General features: G+C 41.4%; 1 protein-coding gene across 5 annotated transcripts; it reads right to left on the minus strand.

Annotated features, from left to right (window-relative positions):
• Positions 1-565: 565 nt before the first annotated feature.
• Positions 566-24,279, minus strand: MFAP3L (microfibril associated protein 3 like). Of its 5 annotated transcripts, XM_037389697.1 has the most exons (4): positions 23,997-24,279; positions 23,170-23,509; positions 11,795-12,202; positions 566-9,609 (listed from the first exon to the last, which is right to left on the minus strand). In XM_037389697.1, the coding sequence occupies exons 3-4, from the start codon at positions 12,075-12,077 to the stop codon at positions 8,744-8,746; spliced, it is 1,149 nt and encodes a 382-aa protein (XP_037245594.1). In that variant the 5' UTR covers positions 12,078-12,202; positions 23,170-23,509; positions 23,997-24,279; the 3' UTR covers positions 566-8,743. The 5 variants fall into 5 exon arrangements, with proteins under 5 accessions (XP_037245594.1, XP_037245603.1, XP_037245619.1 ...); XM_037389706.1 differs by lacking the exon at positions 23,170-23,509 and having other exon boundaries at positions 23,997-24,039; XM_037389722.1 differs by lacking the exon at positions 23,997-24,279 and having other exon boundaries at positions 566-9,606; positions 23,170-23,985.
• Between the last annotated feature and the right edge of the window lie 2,814 nt (positions 24,280-27,093).

Below are 27,093 nucleotides of genomic sequence, written 5' to 3' on the forward strand. Positions count from 1 at the left end.
GGGACAGGTTTTCCCTCCTTATAATATCATGGTTTACCCCGAGAAGTTGGCTTTGGCTACTGTCTGGCAACTGATAGCTACCTGCTGGGAGCGATAAGCTTCCGTGCTGCAGTGAGCTCTGTCTTTGGTGATATTTTAACACCAGCATCAGTTTTACAAACAAGATTCCCTATAATTACTTAGGTGTTGGTATTTTTTCTGAAAAACATGTGAAACATTAAGTACTTCAGAGGCTTTCAGTCCCTGCTTCCCTGCTGAGAAGGGATGGGTTTTCTATGGATTTTTCTTTTCTGAGATTGGTATAGTGTAGGAACATCGTTCTCAGTGGTGCTGTATCGTGTAACATTTGGCTTATGCTCTGGGGCTATTTCTGGTAACTGCAACAGAGTTACAGTGTCAGAGTAGGTCTATTATACTTTCTAATAAAATAGCTAGTAGTCTGATGCAGACTACGTGAATAACAGGGATTTGCAGCCTTTCACCTCATTTGTGTCATATATACTCAAGAATGAGTTCTGTGCTTAACAGATTACACAGGGATTATGAAATGTAGAAACCGTAGTTGAAAAAAAGCAGTTTTATTCAGCAGCAGATTACTGTCATTTTACTGCACACTTATGAAAATCTGGAGTTTTTAGTTAAAAGAATATAGAAAAAGACTCCATTAATATGTAAATACCAGCCAATATAGAAGTACAGCATTTCAGTTAAAAAAGATGTGAAAAAGCATTTATCAATGCATTTGAAATTAATATCATTTACATAGTGTAACCAAGCTGTCTGCAGTCTTTTCAAAAATACCTAATTTAGAGAGGCCCCTGCACTTGGCAAGCTATCCAATAAGATAAACTAATCCAGATAATGGATAGCTGATGTACAAGTGTAGAGACAGTACAAATGCGCTATTCCATCCATGATGGGAGACTAAGCAAAAAGAAACACATCATTTAAGGCAGAGATTTATCACATATTACTTTTTTGAAGTGAACAAACAAAAGAACATAACATATTCATAGACCCATATATGACTGAGGACACATTTCACTTGTATCTTGGGAATTATGGCTTTATATGTTTGTTGATGCTGTTCTGGCAAAGAAATCTGCTGCAGCCTGTTGATTAGTACATCCTGCACCAACCTGGGAGTAGTTAATTGTACATCTGCATAATTAAAATTGAATTATACAGATGGGTGTGAGTGATTCTGTCCCAAAACAGGCAACTGGAGAAATGTTGGGATCCTCCGATTTATTTTAAAACATGAGGAATTTTAGGGCAAACAAAACACAAAAAAAGGCATCAAAATGGAAAGGAGGAAGGAAGCCAGACAATAAACTTCAGTGGAATATTGATTTTTATACACATATATAACACCATGTAGAGAATATTTAACCAGGAAGACAGCAGAAAAGAAGCATACTTCCATCAGTCCCTTAAGGAAGGTGCAGTTACCTAAGCAGAACTATGAAAAGGACTAGAAATATCTTCCCTGATGAAAGGCATCCTGAGAGAAGGGCTGGGCAATATGTTTTGTATTTTTGTTATAATGTACTTCGGAGTTGGGGGTGAAAATGTCATTGATTTTAGGATTCTTTTTCTCCACTTAAGTATGTTTAAAAATCAATGGATACGTGATTAAATGAGTTAGAATTTAATGTACTTTGAAGATAAATCACCTCTGGATGTTCTGAGTGAGGAGAAAAATTTTCCATTCTAATCTTCTTAAATTTCTTTCTATTTTTTACCACCTTTTCCTGAGGCTGTTTACTCTGCACATATAAGAGAGGGTAATAAATTATATTAAACAGGCAGGATCCATGCTTGTCTCCTTAGAAGGGGACTTCTTTTTCTGGCTGTTATTTTTTTGAATCCTGCTTTCTGACTAAGTTAGTGTTCATCAGCAGGAAGGAGTTAAAGGATACCCAAACAACTCAGTCTGCCAGGGCTAATCTTGAGCTACCTCAAGCAATAGGAGGCTTCAGAAAGAGGGAAGTGGTGGTGGCATTTATTTTGCTTCTCTGTAATTACCGATTGAGAAAGACTGGGCCTAAGCCATTAATAACTATGAGTGGTTTATTGGGTGGTATAATAAAAACCTATGCAAGAGAAGACAGAGATATTTTGGAAAGACAAGCTTGCGCATCTTGAACAAGAGCTCCCAAGCTCTGTGGCTCCACAACAGGACAGGGTGGCAATCTATGGCTGGCCTTTCATGCATAGCTAAATAGTCCTGAAAATAATTTAAAAAATGGTAGATGAGGGAGACGAGGCTTCTTCTGAAAGCTCTTGTACTATTTCCATGCCCACATAGGAAAGGTCTGGTTAGAGTAGATGTAACAGGAATCTGTTGTCAAAATAGAAAGTGGCCATAGAACGGGAAATTGATTTTATACTGATGCTAAATTTCTATTCAGTCATAAGCAAGGTTTTACATGTGTTCTCCATACTATACAAGACTGACTGTTAATTTTTCTTTTCTGGCCTCATCTTGTGGTATGAAATAGCTTCGCATTACATAACTTGAGTGTCCTAAGTCTGCCACATTTGCTGTTTGCTGCCACACAATCTGATTTTGAATAAGAAATTGGTAACTTAGCTTCAGTTTATATTACTGTCTTTGACCAATTTACAGACTTATACAAGATACTATGAATTCACAAATCAGCCTTTACTGTAAGAGTATAATGACTCAGTTCGGGCCTGGGAGCCAAAGAGCTAAGCATAGTACATAGCATTAGAGCCCAGTAGAGCTGGGGGAAAAAAAATATCCATTTTGGGACTTATGAAAGGTCAGTTTGGAAGAGAAATGCCTGGAGTGCAGAAACAGTTGCCCTGACCACTACTTTCACTCTGTTCTCATTTGAGAAGTAGCACTGTGGAAGTGGGCACAGAAAAAAGTGCAGGAAGGTGTGACAGGGAGTGGAAGAGATAGAAGAAATGGACACTGAAAAGGAACTGATTCTCAGGTTTCTGAGTTGGTTATTCCAGGCACTAGTGCAGTATGTGGGCTAAAAAATATCCAGTTCTGTGGGAAAGTGGTGATGGAGCACTGCAAATATTCAGGGTACTAGCCCTGAGCACTGGCTTTCCCTAGCTCCAGTCTTAGTTGGGAGAGCAGAGATCCCCCACTGTCCCCATCTTTGTCTCTGTGGAGATACTACCCACTTTTAGTTTTGGAGTGCCCCTGTAGTACTGATGAAGGTAGTTTCCTCCACATGGTAAAATCTCATAGTAAGAAGCACTGGGGCTGGGGCAGTCTGTTTCACAGTGTTCAGGAGAGTAGCTCACTGGGACCAACTGCTTGGTGGCACTTTGCCTTCCTGAAAAATGCTCCAACAAAGCTGTTGGAGTTCAGCATGCTGATGGGGTGCATCCTGAAGTGGTTCTTGAACCTGTTCTATATAAAACAAAGCCACAGCATATCAAGCTGCCCCAGTTGCCAGACAGGGTCCCATGCTAAGACACTAAACCAGCATATGGCTCTAGCCATACGTATTCCATTTTTATGATCAGTTTGTGACCCCTTCAGTATTTTTCATAGTTATTTGTAGATAAATTGTGGACGTCTCAGTCCCATTAACTCAACTGAAACCGTTGAATAAAAATGCTTTGGAAAATATTTTGCCGGAGTGGAGCACTCTTTCAAATAGCGGGGTTAAAACATTAAATAGCCATTGTGTTGCTGCTATTGGCTATGTTTTTCAGCCTAGAATAGGAAGCTGGCGAGAGCAAATCTTTCATCTGTGAAAGGGCAAGCCCCCCTGCTCTGACTCTGGCAACGACTGCCACTGGCTGCTGGTTGTGTAGCACCAGCAGAGCCAGGAGAAGGTATTACAGTGTCTGCTTCAACTAAGCCCTGCTGAAGACTATTAGGGAGTGATACAGTCCAATCCTGTGGGACAGGAAAGCCATTTCACCTCATCCTTTTAGGGCGGATGAAGGAATGGGGGTGGGTGTGGCAACCCACACTTCTGTTTTGTATTGGTACTAGCATGCCTCTGGGAGAAGAGGCATTTACTTTGTTGGCTCCAACTCTGAAACAGCAGCAACACTTTTTGCAAGGCCTCATGATCAGGCTCAGAGAGGAAAGAGTGGACAAAAATGTCCTTTGGATTACATGCAGAACTGCTGACATGCTTCCAAAGGGAAGACGCTACATACATCAGCAATTTGAGCTACTGATAAAAACACCGATTAACAATTTGGTCTTTATTTTGAATAATGACAACAGCTACCTTTCACAGCTTTATTAAAACTTCCTTTCTAGGTAAATAACTGTTTCTCCTGATCAAAGTTTCTGGAATATTAGCAGATGTATATGAAAGACATAGTTCACTTCCACTTGAATTGGAACCATGGCATACTCTTACTAGGAAACTATCATCTTGTTGAGTGTGTACAAACTCAGCATACTCTGTGCAAATTCTTTATTGAAACAATGATCAATTTACAAGCTGAATCACATTTCATTTTGCCACTTCAGCATGAACTGATCTCTTTGTGGTTTATGGCCATGAACTATAAAATTGTAACAGTTATTTAAATCAAAATACAGTAACTGCTTCTCAAAAGAACACATTCATATTCGTCTTACATTTCTTGTAAAATCAAAAAGGATTTCATAATAAAGAAACAGAACTTAAGATACTAATTTAGTGCAAGCGTTTCCTTTGCATCTAAGAAGCTTTCATTTGTCCTAAGTATGGCATACTTGAAAGACCAACTTTTAAAATAGCATGCTGCCAAGATATTCCATGAGAACTTTTAAAATTCAACACTGTTAACACTTTTCAAAATTAGGTGATCTGAACCAAACTGAATGTCAGAAAGCCCTGGTTATAAGTTACAGTACTTTTGTCAAAAGGTAACTGCAAATCAAAGAACTGATATAATATGTACATTAGAATAAAACAGGCACCGATTTTTTTAAAAAATAAACATCTGCCTGTATATGCCATTCTGCAAGTCTTATGATTACCGAATGCCAATAAACCTGCACAAAAATGCAGATCTATGGGTTCTTTCAAATTTTGCAATCTCAGAAAATGACCGAAGGGTAGGATTCATCACAAGCATACTCAAATCAGAGAACAAAAAAGGATCAGCAGTGAATAAATGCTGCTCAAGAAGAAAATGTTGAGTAAGTAGATGAGTACTACGTTCAAGTGGTCTGATTAATATGGTCTTACATGTAGTGAAAAAAGAATAGTTAGTGTAAAATTCAAATCCAACACTGATTTCTTGTGCTGCAGAAATCTAGTCATGTTTCATGAAGTTTTGGCAAAAATACTTTTAAATGGGGTAAATACATCCTGCAAATCTCTTTTCCTTTCTAAACCTGGCTTGGTGTTCCTTAGGCTTTTAGAAAAAACATTCAGTTGGACTGGATTTTCCAGATTCTGAATGTTTTAAGAATCATCATGTTTGGTGCTGTAATAAATAGAACAATGTAACAAAAGGTGTGCATAGCCCAATGATGGGAACAGATCACACTAATGTCCCCGAAGTGCTTAAGGTGCATGGAAGTATGTAACAACGCAAATGTTAATGTTTTCTTAGAGCCATCACTAATTTTCTATTTGCTAATTGTGTTCTCACACCATAAAAAAGCCATTCCTTTAGAAATACTGCATGAATTGTTTACTTTATAATATCACAGCCAGAAAGTTTGGAACATGAAAGATGGGTATTGGTCTTGCTTCCCATCTATCTCCCTCAAAGGACGTGCCTGAAAGCATGTAAAAAGCTGCTTACAGGTGTTACATAATGGATGCATAAAGATACTGAGCAGCATACATGAAAACAGAAAAAAATACATAAACCAGAACCATTCCAATCTGTATTTTCTTCAGATACAGTGCTGTTCTGCTTTTATTCTGGTAATACCACAAAGGTTAATCCCTAAAGAATTTATAGCAGCCTGGCGGGAGCAGTTCTACCTGTGAACTCTCTGTTTTGAGTCCAGCTCCAGCAAAGACAAGGTTCCCTTTGACCTTGTAAGAGCAGGAATTCAGCACTACACCTATTACATGCATCTAATCCAAATCACTGTTGCTTATACGTCGTTTGCAATGTACGTTTGTGCGTACTTCGAACACATGCTCTTTGTGGGCAGTCTTTGGAAAAAAAACATAATCTGTATTTTCAGGGAAGTTTACACACAGAAGAAAACAATGGGGCTTGTTTCCTCTCAAATGTTTCTCAATAAATAAATAATAAACAGGCTGGAGGACAGTCTGAGGGCAGCAGTCAGAATCAGAATTCCCTGGTACCAATCACTATATGAATACGTGAAGGGGTCTGGTCTCTACTGTAAAAAGTTAATAATTAAAAAAACCCAAACATTTAAAATGCTGTAGTTTAATAATTTTGAAACTTGTTCTTCTATTTTAAAGTGTAATTTGAAACTTATTTTTATGCTTTCAAGGAGAGCATCCTTGCTTGTCTTTGCAATCTCAGTTGGATACCACACAGGTAACTTTAGAATGCATGAGCATTGTTTGTAAATGCTGGACAGGCAAAAAAATAAAGATGCCTCTTCTCAGGACGTTAAGATGAATTGAAAGAATTCAGTGCAAGCTTCTGCTTTTGTTTCTGCCCTCATCCTTTTTCATACCAGAAGCACATTAAGTAACTTGAAAAACTGATGTGAACAGTGAACAGAAATGTACTTTGGATTCAGACAAGAAATTAAGAGTTTGCATCAATAGTATTTTCAATCACACTTGTCAGAAGTGAGGTTCTTTATGGTATTCTCTTAATCTACCCTGTGTTCTAGATCTATATTGCTTTGCTGGAACTGAAATATTTCCACCCACATTACTAAAGGGACTTTGCACTTGCATGTTTCCTTTTGGGCATCTGCAAATGCATTTTGTATAGATGCCTGCCACTGTGGTGAGCACAAAGCAATATTAGGCAACTAAATGGTGTCATTTTCACAAGTTGGTTGCAAAATCCCAAGCCCGTTATTAAACATGTATTTTTTTAAATAAACATAGAAAGGTAAATATGGAGCCGTCTCTGCATCACCTACGTAAGTCATGGGGTACTCCTGTATTACACTGCTAGTGAAGCTCTGCACTTTAACATGAATAAGTTGACATAAAATCTCAGTTCATTATCAAGGTTTTTTTTAGACAGCTGCAACATTGACTTTGTTTGGTCTCAATTACCCATGCGTTTAATATACCTGATTGCCTCCAATGGACAACTTACATATATGTGGCTACTTCAATAAAATGTCCAGAGAGCCACCCACACATCATCTCCCCATAGACTTAAATGATTTTTTCTGCAATATACTTGATTCCAGATTTATTTTGAGTAGCTATACCTACACTACAGTTCTTAAAAACTGTAAGGTGATAGTTTGTTCATTAGTTCCAAATTAAATGTGTGTCAGCTGATTAAGTAATATGCTATTAATCCTACACAAACTCCTCCTTGTAAGTGCCTTCTTTCCAGATTCACTCTGGAGAAGGTCCTTTTTATTGTGTGTCTGGCAACAGAAATCATAACTTCCCTTCCACTCCTGGCATTTCCTGGCATAAATGTTGATTCTTTTTAATGCCACAATCACTGTGATCATTAAAGCTTTATTGGGGTAGAGTCACATGTGCTCAAGCGCTGAACATCCTACATAGGTAGGAGGTTCTTAAAATACCAAAGCAATCATGACACAGTAAACAGTTTGTGTGATCATCATTGTAATTTCACAGGACATTTGATTATAATTTTTTTTAAGTTTGGGTAGAACACTCTCAAACTTATGCTAATAGATGAATTTAGGCTTGAACTTCAGAATATGAATCTGCACAAAATTGAGAATCCAAATGAAAGATTCATCTGCCATTAGAGCCTTGTCATCAGCTGATTACTGGCATCTGCAGGACTGTTAAGGAACCTCAATCTCTTCTGATAAGGAGTGCATACTTACTCCTACCAAATTACTACAAAAGAGGACATGTTGCATATTTGCAGCTGTTTGCCATATAAACTTCTGACAAAGTAAAAAATGATCAAATATATGCAAAAAAACCCTGCAGAGCTGTTGGACTTCAGCTTTCTGTAAGATGTTTATGGGCTTTCCCATCTGTGAAATACACCTTGAAGTTGCTTCTCTGTGTGAAAAAACCCCAATTGTTGGTATCTTCATTCCATGGAAAAGGAAAAACTACTTCCCATGCTCCTGAACAGTGTGGTAACAAATGAAATGGAAACATTTTAACTTTAATAGTCCTCTAAATCACAATGCAGCTGAGCAAAGAGGCTTTGTAAATGGGATCTATTAGGATTTTATTTGGCTACTGGAGTGCTGCCCCTTGGGCAATATTTCAAATTCATATGATAATATTTGCAAAAATGCAAGAGATGGAAATAACAAGAGTGAAGGAGGAAAATGAAAACCAGTTTTATATTTAGTAAGTTCAAGTGTCCTACATCAAAGACTACCAATGACTTCCAGGAGGCCACTACAGGTGACTCCAACCTAGAAAATGCTGAGGTAAATGTTTCTTGGAAATACTCCTAATTGAAAAGAGCAATTAATATTAATGTAATAGCAATTACTCTGCCATACATCATGGTAAACTAAAGTCAAACTGAGAAGAAAGTGCCAGATAATCCACATACATGCTTTTGCTATGATAGTCTCCAGGTAAGGCTTAGCGGCAAGTACAATACGTATTTTTAAAAGAGCTCCACCTGATTTTCCTGCTATGCATAGATTCAGGAGTAACTATCATACATGGCTTTCATATATAACACATGTATTTTTGTCATTTGCCAATGCTGTGTCATCAGAACTGAGTTCAGCAGAAGGCTCAGGAGGGGGTTCTGCAGGAAGTGCTGGTGTTTGAGGAGTGTCTTCTTCCTTGGTGTCAAACTGCATGCTTTCTTGTGACTGACCGTCCATGCAGTCTTTTTTGGACAACGGGTGAACTGACACTTTTATTGCAATCTGCTGAGATGGCTCATGCAGTGATGATGTGTCAGAGTCAGCTGTGGGAGAGTCACTGCGCTTCAAAGCATTTGGGATCATATACAGCTCATCTGTTTCAGTGGTTTCCTGGCCTTCTGCTGTCTGCCGTACAAAATTCTGTCCTTGCTCCTCCAGACCGACAACCTCCATAATTTCTTCCATTATAGTCCTGCAGTTCATGATAAGCGGTGGCAAAGGTACGCTCCGAGCAAGCTCTTCAATGTAGCGAGCAAATTCCATGGTCTTGAACTGAGTTACTTTGGCAAGCTCGAGCGTTTTGGCTGAAGTGATAATTGGGATACGCTTTGCAATCTCAAAGGCTTTCTGGAGTTTCTCTGCCCCTTCTGTTCTGAAGAATTCATTGATTGCTTTCTCTGTTTTCTTCAGATGACTGCTCATCATACATAACCGAGTAATGTTCAGTATCATAACAATGGTAAAAGCTACAAGGCAGACAATCATGTAATAGATTCCCATATCTCCGGAGGTAAAAACAACCCTCAGCGTCACAGTATTGTTAACACTGCCATATGTATTAGATGCAACGCATGTGTATTTACCTCTGTCTTCGAAAGACACACTGGTAATGTTTAGTAGCCCATTGTCATGAAACCACCACTTTCCTGCTGGAGAGGAGACAAAGTAACTTAGTTAGAAGTATTTTGTTCACATGATCATCACAGTCTTAAACTTCAGCTTTGTCAAACTGGCTAAAGATTTTGGAAGAAGGAAATAATATTCACAAGAAGACAAAGAATTTACCATCACAAAGGCTTGTCTGCCCCTGAGGTCCTGGTTCTGTTACTATCAAATCCCTGACATCAGCTGTGAATAACAGATCATGTCCTAAAACACGCTCATAAAAAATGTTAATATGCATGGCATCTATCACAATCTTATGGTCAGTTAAGTTACAAAGATAGGTTATGTAAGTTATAAAGAAAAAAAAATATTTTTTTTTTTTATATTGCTGCCAGTAGAAGCCTATGTAGAAAGTATTCCCACAAGATCCCTGTCTCAGTTCCTGTACGGACAGTTCTCAATTACATCGATTTATCCTCTTATTTAGAATTTTTAACTTAGCTGAAACACTGGGTTTTTGCCCTAGCTTAATTCTTGAAAACAGCCGAATCACTTTGCCTATATTTAAAAAACATAGAATAAATAAAAAGCTCAATCTAAAGCAGAACCTCATTATTAAAAAATCACCCCAAAATCATAGGAAAACTCTCTTTTACAGAGGAAATGTCAGCCTCTGTTAACAGATGACACCTCTTTCTCCACCTCTAGAACAAGAAAAAAATAAGAGTATTGGCTGCTCAGTATTTCTTTGAATTGGAATGTTGGCAAAGTAGGGCTTTATTAATTGTAAAATGACAAGACGCCTTGCTGATATATCCTGGCTCCAGCTGTTATAAATGACATAAAGGCGCTGAACTGTGACTCATTGCCTGGGTTTGTGGCAGTGGATACTGGCAGATAGTATAAACTTAATGAGAAAACAATGATTAGAAAAGGTATCATTGCTGGGTTTTGATAACAATTCACTGCCACACTCAACATAACAATATACATAGTAAAGAAAGGTGCTAAGAAACATTTCTTACAGGAAGACAGTTTCTTAAAGCAGGAAGCGCACTGCTGAAAGTCTAAAGTTAAAGTGATGTTGCCTTAATACCACATCTGCAGTTTTTACTGATTTGGTCAAAGTTTTTGTTCACCTCCCTAAACATTTGTGTTAGTAGCTACCTCTCTCAATTGACTATAGAAAGTCCTAAAGTTAAATGCCTAACTGAGGGGTGAAATTTCTCTTTATGAGCCTTAGTAAAACACTCTAGCATACTAATCACAGTATGTTGCCATGACCGCACAAATTATATCCGAAAGTCCACTTACTAGCCTAAATATTTCCTTTCTCTAGCTTTATTCAAAAAATTACAAAATACTGTAATGTAAAATATAACCATTTACAGATACACTATGCTGTTGCACATCCAGCTGGGTCATTCACTACTCCTGTCATAGCCGAGTTCTCCCTCAGGTCAGCTGTTAGGCAAGATACCTTGCATTTAGTATGAATAACCAAGAGTTTATTTCAACATGCTGTGAACAAAGCAGTCAGTATGGAAGGATTACATGAACAAAATACCTTCCACCCCCAAAAACGTCCCCTAGATGTATAACTAGGATTATAACCCAAACCTTCCATTTAAGGAAAACAAGCTTGTGTGTAATTAAGGTCTCTGGCAAATGCAACTGAAGAGTCTTAACTAAAGCCAGGAAGGCTCAAACTTGGCTTGTTGTTCTGACTGCTGCCCTATATAGGTTTTTCTGTTGGTCATTCTGGGCATCTCCTGTTTCTCACACTCCTGTGGCAGTATGCATAAACACAGCAGGTGTATCAGGGAGTTAGCTGTGTTGAATTCATGCCAACAAACTATTCTCAAATGACAAGAAAATCCTCCCTTAAGTTGGAAAATAGCTTTTAGTCTTTTTGCGTGCCAGAGAACAAAAGAGGACAGAATGGAAAACAAGATCAAACCCAAAGTCTTCCAATGAAAAGAAGCCTGTCTACACCTTCTGTTAAGTGCTTCAGTTTCTTGCTATGTATTGCTATAAATAACATGTTAAAAAAATGTTAACTGTTTTCTTCCAAGGTGCACACAACATATTTATGGCTGCCTCCATAAGGCTTTCATGTATTTTCACACAGGAAAATACCACAGTCAGGCCATTAAATTCAGGTTATTAGTCAACCTGCTGAAATCAGAAGTGTCTCTGGACAGGCTACAGAGAATACGAAGATCTTACCTTTATTCTCCTCCTCTCGGAGCAGGCGACCATTGGAATTGTACCATGTGTAATGTGGACTAGGACTACCCTGGACATTGCAGTCGATTGAGGCACTACTCCCCTCCTTGACTATAATATGGTTGATGCGGGAGATCACCACAGGCACAGATCCCGTGTTCATGTCAGTGCGGTTGAAAGTGCTATTAGTCACATCCTCAGCAGTCGTCAAAGCTGCTAATAAGATGACAAGGCGTGTGGTGGGCAGAAAGTACAAAAAGTGGTGGCTTTTCAGTATGTTCATTTTCCTTCAGTGGTATACGCAACTGGCTGGGAACTGGGATCGGTTCTGTTGAACGCAGGCCCTTCAGGTGAGGAGGTCACAGGAGAGTTCTACTTTGATCTGTGCAATTTTATGTTTGAAATATCCTATAAAATAAATAAATAAGTACAACGAGATGGCATGTATAAACAATCCATTAGGTGTGCTCTTTTAAAATAGTGACACATCCATTAATGCACTTCACAGTCATCAGCTCAGTGTCTTGTCTAAATGCTAATGTTATCATAGTCCTTATTCTTACTGGAAAAAGATGCATACATTTTCCTGACAATAGTGTTGTTCAGAGTGGCAGGCGTGGGAGAAGGCTTTTATCACCTAGACACTTAGCAGCAATTTAGCTACAGAAGCAGCTACAGTTTTATGCCAAAAGTTCTACAGATTATTTTTTTTTTTAACATTTGCAAAATCAACAGGAAAAACAAAGGTACAGCACGTTAAAGCTGTCACTACCAGCAGTTCACTGCTGCAGCTCTGCCACGTGCATGGCCTTAGGTGAATTGTGGAATACGGTGCAAGAAAGAACTGCTCCAGAAACGGGGTTTGGAGCTGACGTTGGAATCCTTAATATACACAATTTTGTCCTAATACAATAGCATATACAGCAAAACATCTTGGACCAGTCACTTGTTAAGCTACTACATTTTTTTTAAGTTTTCTGAGATAAAGATAAAACATAGCATAGAAGAATATTCTTAAAAGAGGATATTTAGGACTTGATAAAGTAATTTCAATACCATTTTTAGAGCTGATTTAGAAATAAAAATACTCACTAGTGACATAATTATGGATAGGGTTTCTTTGAGATACTAACGAGATTGGGACTTTTCCATTCCTTATGTGGCATTAAGCATTTTGCCTGTGTACTTTTTGCATACTCTTACTACAATATTTTCCTGCAACTGATCATCTACAGTGAGCCCTTTCTTAAACAGTGATTTCAATTTGTAGACAGAGGGGTTTACAAGTGTGTTCTCTATTGGCCTCATTACGCTCCCAATGAGCACAACTGCCATTCAATACTGACTGAGGGCACAACATTGGCCTCAAAAGGAGCACCTTTGAAAATTTCACTCAGAGTCCAAGGGCCACAAATGTTAAAATCACATCAGACTAGCTAGCTACATTGGTTTTAGTCATGTGTTTCTAAGGTAAACAATTGAAACTTATGAAATTTGTTAGTTAGAGGAATCTACCTGAAATCCAAACATAGGTAACTATCTAACAAACTTTCTCCAAATGAACATATCACTTGCAAAACTGATTACATTTTATTCAAGATCAGGTTGACATCATGGTAACTCATCTACCTTAGCATGGAAAATGACTGCTGACAGGGTTAGGTCAGTTCCATATATAAAAGAAACTAAAATGAAATCAATTCATCAATCAATCCCCATCCCTCTTTTATTCTTTATTCAAAAAGGAAAGAAAGCAACATTACTGTCTTTCACTGGTAATATTTGACTTAGGTTGTTTTCTTCTCTATCCCCTGTTCTCTGTAAAGCAATGAACTTAATTTCATACAGACAGATACAACTGTTATTAAAACACAAAAATATTTTCCTCCATTTTGTAGTATGAATCATTAGTAGAAATGACAAACTTATGTTTTTTTAGATAAGCTGTGTGCATGGTGTGGATGCCTGTCACAACTCAAAGCCTGCCCTCATTTTTAGTCTGTTTTTCTAATAACTGAATATGGAAATACTTGTCTTGAAGAGTCAGAATAATTTTTAACTTTAAATTAATATGCAAATAATAGTAAGTTAATATGCAAAAAAGTCATATAAAGCTATATAAACAATGACTTCAGAAATCCATTTCCAATTATGCAAAGCATATAGAGCCTGCGCTTTTCAAGTTCCGTATAGGTACAGCCTGTCTGAATCTGCACTTTGGAAAAAATCCTTCAGTTCTGCCTTTTCACTTCAGTAACTATTTACATCTCATTTCTACTACTCCATTAACCTTGCAGACAGCCATTCTTTATGGTTACACATATTCACTCTATAAAATGTTTCTGTACAGTGTTATAGATCTGCATTGCGCCATACAGAAAAGCCAAAAGACACGTCACACCTCCTGGCAAGGGAGCAGGAACAAAGACTGGCTGGATTAAGACAATGGGAAGGGCAAAAGAACAACATAAATTAAGCATTGTGTTGCTGATTACTGGTGGTGGCTTGTTATTATTGTATTTGAGCCTACCGTATTTTTTGATGGCAGAAAAATCAGTAACAATTAAAAAAGGTGTTTAGTCTGGAGAGCAATTTGCATTCTAGAAGGAAATGAAATAGCATCACCCCAATGGGTGATGAGAAAACCTGTAAGGAAGGACCCACAGTGTATTAGGAAGCTCAAGGCAGCTGGTGGCCCACTGAACTCCTACAGCACAGGGATGCTGTGGATGTATGTTTGGAAAGCGTGTGATGGCAGTAACAACGTAAGGTGTGTCTATTCGATATAAACATATGGTAAACCTGTTTTTAACGCTGAGCATATGAAAGTAAAACCCGTACTTTTGTGTGACGATAACAAATGTGGCTGATTCTTAATATGGTCAAAGGGCCAATTACTTGTCTGAAAATAATAGCGACTCCCTCACTCTGGCACAGAATTGAATCATAAATAGCTGCAGTAAATTTTAAGAAATAGAGCTGAATAATTTATGTCTGCTGTGGGAGACTCATACCTACTCATGTCACTCCTGGGAATGTACTTTTCCATGTATGTTCCTGGAATGAAGAATATTAAGAAAACACTAAATACCTCTGCAGATGCATTTCTGTTTGAAATAAACAGAGTTTGATGACTAATATGAGGAATAACCAGGCAGCAGGTTTAAAGCAGAGTGTTTGGAAATGGTGGCTGTTGTTTTCATGTGCCACCCAGGGAAGTGCTGTTGATGGACACTTGAGTACGTTCAGGGAGTCAGGGAGAGATCTCACTGAAGAATGGTGTTTTAAGATGCAAGTTAGGACAAATGTTCACAGGGCAACTAGGAAGTAAGTGATAGGGAATATTTTCTTTGGTGTGCATCCTCTGCACTGTTAGTGGGGAACAAAAAAATATGGAGGAAACCAAAGTTTTTCTCAGCTTCACCTAGCACGAGAAAGTTAAAGGGTGACCATGCAGGGACCTGCCTGTCCAGGACCCTCTACTAACCTGTTGGGCGGGACCAAAAATGTTAGTCAGGTTGGGAAAGTAGCAAGAATCAGAAACAGAACTGAAAGGGTAGAAAATGTGCTTGCACCAGAGTCTGGTGCAAAGGGAGATTTCCTGAGAGTTTCTGTCCTACTGCTTTGCTGCAGGCACAATAGCAGCCTGAGCATATCAGGGAAAACAAATCTGGGTGCCAGCTGCTTTGTCAAACACAAGTGATGTAATGGGTTATGATTCAATCGCACAACTAAATGGGGAGAAGGCTAAGAAGACTGAAATAGAACTGCTAGCGACGTCTGCCCACTTCTGGAAAAGACGGAAGAGAATCCAGAATATCGGAGAAGTGGGTACAGTGCTGTCACCCTATATCTTGGCCATGAGAGGCGGTAATTAGCCGTAGCCCACAAGAAACCTGGTGAAGGCAGCCAAAACTGTAACCTTGTAGTCTGACCCAAAGTCAGAGAAAACTGAATTGACTAGCTGAAAACAAAGATTACTGTAATAACTCCTCAAGACAGAGTAACACAGGACACTAACGAAGGAGGACATCTGTAATATTGAGTACAGCTCTGTAGGAACAGACCGAGTCTCTGGAAACATTTTTGCCACAAAAGGGTCACTGTAAACATAAAGTTAAATTTCTGGCCATGGAAAGACTGTAAATGTTCCTTTTGCCCATCCCCAAAGCACATGAGCTACCTGAAAAAGACATAAAATGTTTGTAGTATATTTAATGTGGTTACATACACTTTTTCCACTTCCCACCCCTCCTCCTTTTTTTTTTTTTAGAAGTAATTTTAAAACTGTGGTGCATGAAAAGGAGAATGCCTGACTACTCTGAGATGTCTTTTCTACCTAAAGTTGTAGTTAGGCTTACCTCCCACGACAGAATTAGAACCCCCAAACTCTCCTCCAGCACCCAAAACATACATATAGAGAACATACTCTGCTGTATGGTATCTGTAGCAACATTTACCACTGAAAGATGGTTTTCAGTGGTCCTTACATTAAATAATTTTGGTTTTTTCTTCCCCAACCCAAATGGTATAAACTGAAAATCTGAAAGTAACAGATTTGCTGCTCATGGGATTAACTTCCAAGGAAAACCGAATGAGACTTGAGCCACATGAGGGAACTACGACAAGCTTTTCTTCTAAATTACATGATAGCCAGCTCTAGCATGCTCTGTCTGCATTTCTATCCAAGAAAGTTCCCTGGAATGTGCTCCAGAACAAGCATAGCTGCAGGATGGTGGTATAACTCCTACTATGTGAAGCAGGGACAAAAACTAAGGTTAAAATGTCTCTATCCAAAATAATGAATCAGTCTAAACAGAAGACACTTACAGCTTGGACTGGCTGGGAACATTAATCACTCAGAGACATGTTCTGATTGACCATTTATTTTTTCATGGCACAGATGAGTGTGCTTCCCAGTATACTACTACCAAAGAAAATGACTGTGGGTGAAGGGCCACATTTGTAAGTACTGCATTTGTGCAGAACAACAGGGTGACAGAGCACAAAAGAACAGCAAAGGAGGGCAGTGATGCATACCTTTTCCTGGCTCACTCAATTCTGTAAGACTGGCCTGTTCTTGCTCTTGGAATAATGTGTAATCCTATTAACTGTGAAGTTATTCAATTCAGAAATGAAGCACAAGAAGCCAGCTTATTGTATAACGCATAAATTATGTTCCTATAGCTTTAACATCCCAATGCTATCTTGCTTGGCTTGTAAGTGATCAAGAAAATGAAATTATTTTCATTCTAGTTCACTTTTGTCTATAATTAAGTATCAAGGATGATGCTACAAAACAAAACTAAAGCCAATTCTTTATTATTTAAAACCTAATTACTACTCTTCCTTTACAGAGTGGGCAAAAGTAAAAGTTAACAGGTTTTACTGGAACAGGAATGCAAATGAAGGAACTCACGCCACATGGAAGGTGGGGAGCTCACTGCCAGTCCATAGGCCTAAGAGTGAGAACCACCTACAGAAAAGGTTATGCTACTAGGGTCCAGACAGGCAGATGAAGAGAAATGTCACTCATTTACAAGTAGCAGAAGCCTTCTGACTTATTTTTCTAGTCCATAAAATATTAAGGCTTGGTTCCAAAAGGGCTTTTCTCTTCATTCTCTTTGGAGGGACTTCAGTCCTTTCATAACTTCATGGGGTTTTTTTTGCTTCCCTGGCTATGTTGAATAGGTGGGACATTGGCGATGTTTGTGAGATGAAAAGCTTCCTTCTGTACATCTAGGCTGGGGCTTCCCAACTGGGCAGCAGCTCCCAACCATGTGCATATTTCAGCCTCTGCAGCTGCTTTCACCTGCTTGGGAATCTTTTAGAAGCTTCCCATCAGGGCTGTGTGATACTGCCCTGGCCAAGTGTGCTCAGCCACTTGGTGTCAAACTCGCTGCCTTCAGCCACCTGATAGAATACAGAGAAGACAGACCCAGGCTCCTCTCAGAGGTGTGCAGTGAAAAGACAAAAAGACAAAGGACACAAGCTGCAAAAACAGAAATTACGATTATGAAGAAATTTTTAAGCAGGAGGTCAGTCAAGACCTGTAACAGGTTGCCCAGAGGGGCTGTGGAATCTCCACCCTTTGAGATGTTCAAAATTTGACCAGACACAGTCTAAGCAAACTGGTCTACACTGGCCCTGTGTTGAGTAGGGTGTTGGATCAGATGGCTCCCAGAGGCCCCTCCCAACCTGAAGAAACTCTGATACTCAAGAAACACAAATCAAGAATTGCCTTGGAGAAGTCAATGTGAAGAAATATGGCTCATCTTAAAAATTTCTGTATGGAATGCTGGGAAATTGCCTTCATAATCCTTTTATTTTTGAGTAGCAGTATTTTAGTATATTTATGTATTTAGTATATTAATGACAAGATAGACTGAGAGCATTGACTGCAGCCTGAAAAAAATGTGTTTGGCCTTCTCCATTGTACTGACATGATAAATAATGCTAAGTCCTCTTTACCATATAGAGAGGACTTATTTCCAGCCTAGGTAACTAATGAAATATCACTTACTTGGGGTGTGAATGTTGGGGGGTTTCCCACATGTAGACAGTCAGACTCTAAAGTTCATAGGTTACTGTCTGCTGATAGACCTGGCTTCTTGATGCTAAAGAACTGTCAGTCGTGGTGAATCTGATCGCAAAATAGAATAAAGCAGAAATAAGTTGGACTCAAAGACAGACTAAGATAACCTTTTCAGACTACTGACTTCAGATGGTAGATGAGTAAGAAGAGATGTTATTAAAAATATACACAATATTGAATGGTGTAAAGATGACAGCTGAGGGATATGTATTTACTGCTTCTCATAATACTAAAACAAGACACATTTCAGTGAAAAAGAGGTGGAAGACAGGGCAGTGGGAGGAAAGAGAAGGAAGCTTTTGATTAACGATGACTAGACTGAAATTTCTGGACGCAAGATAAAATAAGGGCTGGGAATTTAGGAAGATTCAAGAAAGGCTGTATATAATTTACTTGTGCAGGTTCATAGATTATGATGGTTTATGCAGAATGTGGGGACTTAACTGCCTTCTGTGTATTCACTGTCCTCTGAGTGTATAGCCCTGGGCAGTGAACAAAAATGGCTGTCAGTATGGCAACCTGGAGCCCTTTTCTAGGCATCCTGTCTAAAAGAAAATAAAGAAGTCTATAAATTAGTTTTATGTTTTGTAGGCACTGGTAAGCTATAACAAGCAAACATTTGCCGATTTGTTTTGCAAGGTGACAAATGATACATAACAAAAGAAAGAAAATGGAAGAATCAAGGGTCATAGCTTATTCTACCATGAATGGCAGAAAAAGTAAAATTTGTAATGAGTATCTTCTGAAGTTATTTTGTTCTGAACACATCCAACACTGTAGGGGGTAACAGAGTAAAGTTAATGACTGTAAAGAGTCAGTTATCTTAATTTCAGACTTTCATAATGTATTGATAAACTGCAGCAAAAAAGCACCAAGGAATAAGGTGATTCCACATTTTATATGTGTGATCAAAAATTAATGCTATATCCAGGCTTTTGGTGTAGGGAAAGAAGTACATGCCATTCTATTCAGCAATGGTACAATGAAGAAGTTCATGTTGCCTTTATGAGTGTGTAAATATTTTAGAATAGTTTTACTGTAAATCCTCCTCAGTTTTGTTGCTCTTTATCCTACTTCATGTCTTGACATTGCAAAACTAGCAAGCACGTGATGTCCTAGAGACTTTAAGGAACCCTTCACTTTAAATATTTGAATGGAGGCATTGTTTTAACCATGTCTTTGAATGGTTGATGTGCACTTCTCTCATGTCAATGAATATTCACAGACCTTAATCCATTAACCTAAAAATGAATAGGTGAAGACTGCTGGTAGTAAATTATTGGAGGGATTATTTAAAAGTACCTCAAGAATGCAAAACCTCTGAAAAAGTTCCCTTTTGGTGTCATAGGTCCTATAATCCACCATCTCTGCTGTATCAAATTAACTTTCTGTGAAATATGCTAAAGTAACAAAGACATTGAGGCAACCTGGATGCTTAACTTTTCATTAAAGAAGTTGTAGTTCTTATGTGCGCTCTGATACGGACTGAGTCATTCAAGTGTTCTTTCTTCAAAGTATTTTAATGACTGCAGTAAAAGAAAATTTTTATATTTAGTGGAGAAGCTTGGTGTTCTTAATCAAGACAGGTACCGTGGTGGAAATGTTCTGCTGAGCTGTGGGCTACCCAGATCATAAAGCAGATTCAGCACTCTCAGTAGTGAAGAATCTTTAAGGCCAGCTTATGTTTGATTAGGTACGCACTCTTTACAGAACTTTTAATCTTACAAATAAATACTTAAGTAGATTATCCAGATTTATTTGGGATTTGTATTTATTTGGAGGCTGGACAATTGCCACTCAATATAGTTTTGTATACAAAGCTATTATTCCAGAAACATCTGTACGGCTTTAAGAGACACTTGCTTAACTCCTTGAGAGCTTTCAGCATAGCTGCTGTTTTGCTGTTGCAGTAAATGCAGATGGATCAATGCTTAAAAGTCCCCTTTGTTGAGACAGAAGGAACAAAGAAGATGCACAGAGAATCTCTCCCACACTTCCACATACATCTGCAGGCTGCCTGGACTCACCAAGTTCCATGTATCTTTCATTTTCTTTACTTGCATCTTATCTTTTATTTATATCAACAATCTGTAAGCATTATTCTGCCAACAGTTTAAATAACCAAAGTCAGCAAATACAACAGATCTCATATGCTCTTGGCATGCCTTATGTAACCCCGCAAAGAACATAGCAATGCAGAATGCAGAGCAATCCACTCCACTTCCTCTTTTGAGCTGTGTTTGCCAAAGCTAACCATCCTTTAAGCACATCTAACTGTTTTCTTTTTCCAAATGCAGAAGAAATATTCCAGATATAGGACACTGAACCAAGACATAAAATTAAAAATTAGGTTTTGTTTAAACAAAGATATGAAGAGCTTTGACGAGCTAAAGACTTCTGCTACTTAAACTCTAAATTTTCTACATGCTTTGCATAAGTGAATGTTTTCAATGCACTGACAGTTTTCATTATACTATTTTAACAAAAGGCTCCCATTTTAGTTGGACTATAAGAGAAAAAAAAACAAACCAGATTTGAGTATGACTAATTCTTCTCTATCCCTACAGAATCACAAAATGGATATAATTTTTAATGACTGGCTTTCACATTTGCTGTTTTCCGGGATACAGGGCAAAAAGGCTACATGTAGATGCCGTGATTAGGACAGGATTAACCTTGTCAGAGGGGGAATACAAAGGAATCTAACCATTCATGACTGATTGCAATAGAAAAGGATCATTGCAGGTTAAAAGTGCCTGTGCCTACTTCCTCCACAAGTAACAAAGGGGATGGCAGACAGGATTCAAAGGACACCACACATCAAATTAAGTCTTGCTTGTACATAACTAATCAATTCAGCCCTTTCCAGGCATGTCTATGTAAGGCCATGTATATGCAAAAATTTAGCTGGAAGCCCTCAAAAGTTTACCTAAAGAACCTCTGTAATTTCAGACTTTTGCCCCAGTTATTTCTATGTCAGATCCAGTACTGCCAGCAGGACTGTGTACCACACAGTCATGCACATATGGGACTGTGTGGCAGGCACTGCACATGCAACAGTACAGATACCGCGCTATATACATGCCCTGGCCTTGCCTGACTTAAAAGTATCAGAAGAAATCGTTTCTTAGTATAAAACTCTCAGGGAGGCAGAATCATGTCAATTAAATATTAAGTTTGAGCAAGGTAGGCTATTCTTAATGTAATTCCTCTGCATGTGGTGGCCCTCTTCCAAGATAAGATATTTACATAGATCTATACAGAGCTCCTTATTTTCTGATAAACAGGTGCTACTCATGCTAATTACTTTTACTCTGAAATAATAAAGTCCATTACCAAAATTTCTTAGATAGCTAAATCAAAATCACTAAATCTGTTTGAAATCCTCTATCCTGACACAAATACACAGAAGTTTTGTCCATGCTTCACAGCCTTCCTGGCAGAGGGAAGATATGATGCTCTAAAATGCTGCTATTAATTATTTTAGTCAGGGTCACTGGTGAAAAGTAATGGTATCTCCACTGCCTTGGAAATTAGGTTTCTAAAATGGGTCTGTTTGTGGACAGAAGATGCCACTGTTTTAGTTAACAGAACTAAGTAACAAAATGAAAACTACAAAGAAACATTTGCAAAGTCACACAAGTCTACATGGATGGACAGCAGCTCAGAACCACAAGAACAAAAAAAATTGCAGGAAGTCACCAGGAGCTTGGTCTTACACCACAGTCTTCTGGTAACATACTAATATGGTCCAGGATATCTCAAAGTAGGAACATAGGTGTTTGTGCCTGCAAAAATTTCTAGTAAAGGTGCAACTTGCTGACAGAGAAAGAAGACCCTGTTAGCAAAGCTCAACACAGGTTACTTCAGCTCCTGGCAAGCTCATTATCCCTGTTATAAGTTGCATCCATATCTCAGTGTTGCCTTACAGTGGCAAGAAGTTTAAACCATAAAAGAAATGCCAGTCCCCAGAGTCCAAATTTTCTAGGCAAGATTCCCCAACATCTTTATCACCGTGTCACCAATGTGACCTGCTCATAAACTGTACGTAGGTGGTTTTGTATATTTCTGTTGGCTGACTTTGGGGTGTTTTTTCCCCGTGGTTAAAGTGACAAATGCATTTTAACCAGGTTCCTGTGCCAACTCCATCCTCCTCCTCCCCATTAACTCAGGACCTCCCTGCAGGGAGGCAAGGGGGGCAGGGCAGGGAGGCAACTGAAGTTGTACAACATAGATCACTTCAGAATTCACAGCCATGTTCCCACCGCGTGTTAAATGTTTAAGAGCGACTGATTTTATCTCTAAGCTTTCAGGATGGGAAACACATCTTGGAAAAATATTACATATCACTGTATTAAAGTAGGAAGAAAGCCCTTTTTTTCATGGATGTTCTGCTGTTTGTCTAGGCCTCTGAAAACTTCAAATTCTTCAGAAAGAAAAAAAAAAAAAGCACTCTAAGTTGCACTCCGCATCAACTGATGTTGATATAGTGCAGTCTAAATGAGATTCTAATAAAAAAGGATTCCCACTACACCAACCACAAGTTTATCAACGGTGCTGCTGCTAACTGTACATGCTATGCCAGACAAAAAAAAGATTCCTGCCATGCAAACACCATCTCCACTGAACAGAGATGTGTCATATTTTGTCGTACTGCAGCAGAGAAACTCTTCCACAACATAATGGCCCTGAAAAACTCAAATGCTATGTTTTTTCCCTTTTAACTCCTTTATGTTTTCCCCTTTGAACTAACTTTACAGCCTTTCAAGCCAATACTTACCAAATGAGGTCGCGGTTAGTGTTTAGCCTCGCTTACACGGTTGGTACTTGTATTTCCAGAGCTGGGCTATCGGGGAAGCTCCATTTGAGATGCTTCAGTTTAACAACTGAAAGCGGACTGTTCGCAAGGGCAGTCTCTTACAAGCCTCTCCAGCAACGCACTAGGGAAGTGCCTGCTCAGTAGTGCTCTCTGTTCTCTTAAGCTCCCTCGTCCTATGCTGCTCGGATCTGCCCCGTTACGCAGCCGTATTTGATAGTTACTGCAAGACCGCTCTGAAGTTTTAGATTGTTGCTCCCTCAGGGCGCTTCTGAAATTGAGTTTTACCTTAGGAGAGACTACCCTGTGAAGTAAAAGGGTAATTAAAGCAAAGTACCAGGAGGCAGCCTTTATTGTAAATTTCAAGCAGCACAACTTATGCTCTCTTAAGAAGTCAGCTCCAATGAAGAGGTCTCCGCAGTGAATCAAACCCTCCCCTTCTCCTTCCCAGCGCGGGACAGCAACGAGCATCCTGAGCGCAGGAGTCGAAGGTCTCCGGTGAAGGCTCTGGGCTCATTAGCTTTTTTGCCCAAAGCAGCACACCGTCCTGCAAGCGCCGGTGCCCATCTGAATTAATCCCTCGAACTTTCACGCTGAACACAGCATCACTCCGCTCCCGTCGCGCCGGGGCTCACCGCGCCGGGGACCGCGGAGCTCCGCAGCCACCGCGGCAGGTGCCGGCGGCGCGGCGCGGCCGGTCGAGGCGGCGGCAGGCAGCGCCTCCCCGGGACTGCCCGCCCGGCCGCCCGCAGGGGGAACCGCGGCCCGCGCCCCCCGCCGCGCCCGCTCACCTGCCCGCCGGCTGCTGCCGCTCGCCCGCCGCTCCCGCCGCCGCCCCGCGGCAGCGCCCGCCGCCGTGCCCTCAGCGCGCCCCGCGCAGCACCATGCCGGGGCCGGGGCCGGGGCCGGGGCCGGGGCGGGCGGAGCGCGGCGCTGCCGCAGTGCTGTGCCACGCCGTGCCGTGCGCAGCGCTGCCCGCCGCTCCGCCGCCGCCGGCTCCAGCAGGGGAAAGTAGGTCAGGGCGGCACTGAGCATGCTCGGGGCCGGGCCGGGCCGGGGGGCGGCCCCGGGGCCCGCGGGGGGCTCGGGGGGCGGCAGCGGCTGGGGCGGCCGGGGCGAGGCGGGGTCGGGGCGCCGCTGCCGCGGCGGGGCCGGCGGGCGACGTGCGGCGGCCGGAGGCGAGGCGGCGGGGTGTGAAACGACCGGGCGGCCGCGGGGCCGCTGCCGGCGGCGGGGCGGGGGACAGGCGAGAGCGACGGCGGGTTGTCGCTCCGCCGCCCCCGCGAGTCCCCTCTGCCGGTGCGGAGCCCGGTGTCCGGCGGGAGCGCTCCTCCGGGCCGGCCGGCGCAGCCGCGCCAGGCGGGATGCGCACGCCTGTCATCGTATTCGTTCTCGGAAATGTCTGCGGGAGCAAGGGCTGCGGGAGAGGGGGAAGAACCCCACCTGTCTGGATAATCCTGAAAATCAAAATGCTGCGCTTCAGAGAAATGGCACCCGTGGTTTCCCTGCAGGGCTATATTCGTAACGGGATCGCAGCACCCAGCTCCAGTTTAAGCCCGGTCTGAGGAGGTCCCAGCCTGCGAGAAGCTGACACCGACTCTCTAAGTGTCCAGGTGCTGTGGCACCAGAGGGTAAAGCTGTCTTTCAGCTTGAGCAAAACTGCTTGCATGTGGCTGGCGCTACCTGTGCTGGCTGTGCAGCTGTTAAAAATGGGTTGGGATGTATGCCGGCAGCCGCAGGCAGGAGTGTGGCAGGGACCCAGTGTGTGGCGGTGCTGTCCTGCGTCACTCTCCCGTACCTCCTCCCTGACCTTGTGGCAGGAGGATGAAGGGCCGCCTTCAGCTGAGCATCGAGGCCAGTGGGTTAAACCACGGGGGTCTGCGTTACAGATGTTTGTAATCCTCCTATTGCCAGGCTCAGACCCTGCTTTTGATACCTCTTCTGATTGCTTCCAGGGCAGTAGTTAACCAAAGCTCCTCTGCTCCTGGGAGGTGTAATCAGATGAGAGCGTATTTGCTGAAACAGAAAAACACGGGTTAGGACTGCATGTCATTGCAGGGGGAGGCGTACGTGAGGCACACCGTGGTGCACATCAGAGCAGGTCTGTAGCCTGCATAAGGAAAACTGAAGAGGAATAGCAGCAAAGGGTTCAGAAATGGAGAGGGAGCCCCACTCCAGGGAGATGAACTGGTCATGCCAAGGGCCTGGGCACTTGGACCCCCCACCTTGCAAGCAAGAAGAGCAGGGGTGGCTGCCTTGGTTGAACGTGGATGCAGCCAGTGCTTAGGAGGGGTGCAGGCACTGGTGGGGCCAAGGCTTCTTGTGTTCAGGGTCTCCGCTGTATGGAAAAATTGGAATACAGTGGGGAGAATGCATTTGAAGTTTTTTGGGCTGGCCAGAGTCAGGTGCCAACTGAGGGAATAGGTCAAGGAGTGTGCTTCTTACGCACCCACTCACCCAACAAAATATTTTATTGATGGGAGGAGCTGTGTTGGTCATAGGACCTTGTTTGCCACTGACTTCTGACTTGCGCTAGCTTGGCCCCACTTACTATGCATTTGGTTTTTCTTCTTCCCACGTTTGAGTAGTGGTTTTGAACACAATCAAGTGGCTTTTATTTATTGGTTAATGATGGAGCAGTTAGGTAACCAAGTCCCCAATCTCACAAACTCCTTTAAGTCAAGCAGCACGCTGCTGCTGTCTGAGTGCATGTCGGATCTGTGTGAGATGAGGTTGAATTTTTGTCTTTGGGAAAGTTACACATTTTTCCTTAGTCTTTCTGAAAGCCGCTATCCTTTTGGTCTCCTTAGGTTTCAGTGAACTTAAACCTGTGTTGGTGGAGACAGCTGTAGGAGTTTTGATGCCCACATACCTGCTGAAGAGGCAGTTTTGCTGGGACTTTTCTCTCCTTCCAGCACTTCCACATCTTGAGATGACCCCACTGCTGACAGTAAAGCCATCGCATGCTCTATGCCCTTTCCTGGGAGATCACTCTCTCCTATGCTTGGTGTGGGCTCTGCGTTTTCTACCACTAACTGTAGCGGTTCTGGGGGTGACTCAGCAGGGAGATGTAGACTACCGGGGGAAGCCTCCTGTTGCTCTTCATGGTCTGCAGCAGGTAGGAAGTAAGGACTTACACCACCACAGCAGTTAAAAGCAGTGGCTATCCTGCACGGCTTCCTTTGGTTCAATGCTTCCTTTCTTTCCTCCCTGTCTCCCGCTCTTGTGACCAACATGTAGTAGTCCTGAGGAGGACAGCTGAGCTGTGAACTCCCCTTTCCAGCACTTGCAGCACACAGCCACTGTCAGACCATGAACTCTTGAAGATCAGCGAGGACCTGCCTTCCAGCAGGTCAGGCTGCCTTGCCCAGGGCTTGAAATGGTTGATCCTGGCTCTTGCTTCCAGCATTAGTTATACCCACCTGGTGCATCATTTGTGCCTCCAACGCTGCAAGTCTGGCAAGCTTTCTGCACTGACTCTGCACCCTGGTGGCTAAGCCTGATGTCTTTGGTGCGTAGGGAGAAACAACCAAGGTCTCTGCGAGAGAGAGGGAGAGCTGGCTTCAAATTTGTGCTTTATCTAGCCTGGAGCAAGGTCTGAAATCCCAGTCTGTCAAGTGACCATGAGGATTTCTGGAACGGTTTTTCCATTCCACCTTTCCAATAGAACCTGCACCAGCTGCATCCAGAGGACTGGTGCACTGAGTGGAGCAGGAACTAACACAGGTCTTCTGGATGCGTACTCTAGCTCTAAATTAGCAATAAAAATCTCCCGAGTTTATCTTATATTAATTTATATACAGATGAAAGCACATAAAGCAGGGGTCCTCAAACTTTTTTAACCAGGGGGCCGGCGCGCGGATGCAGTGGCAGGCAGTCATCTGCGGC

Source organism: Falco rusticolus, chromosome 1 (assembly GCF_015220075.1).
Source record: "Falco rusticolus isolate bFalRus1 chromosome 1, bFalRus1.pri, whole genome shotgun sequence".
In the NCBI taxonomy this organism is placed as follows: domain Eukaryota; kingdom Metazoa; phylum Chordata; class Aves; order Falconiformes; family Falconidae; genus Falco; species Falco rusticolus.

What these genes read in the sequence shown, in the direction of transcription:
- MFAP3L (XM_037389697.1), bottom strand. Translation starts at nt 12,077, where the DNA reads ATGAACATACTGAAAAGCCACCACTTTTTGTACTTTCTGCCCACCACA. An exon ending in CCGAGAGGAGGAGAATAAAG is followed by an intron (nt 9,610 to 11,794) that starts GTAAGATCTTCG and finishes TCTCCTCTCCAG; the next exon opens with CAGGAAAGTGGTGGTTTCAT.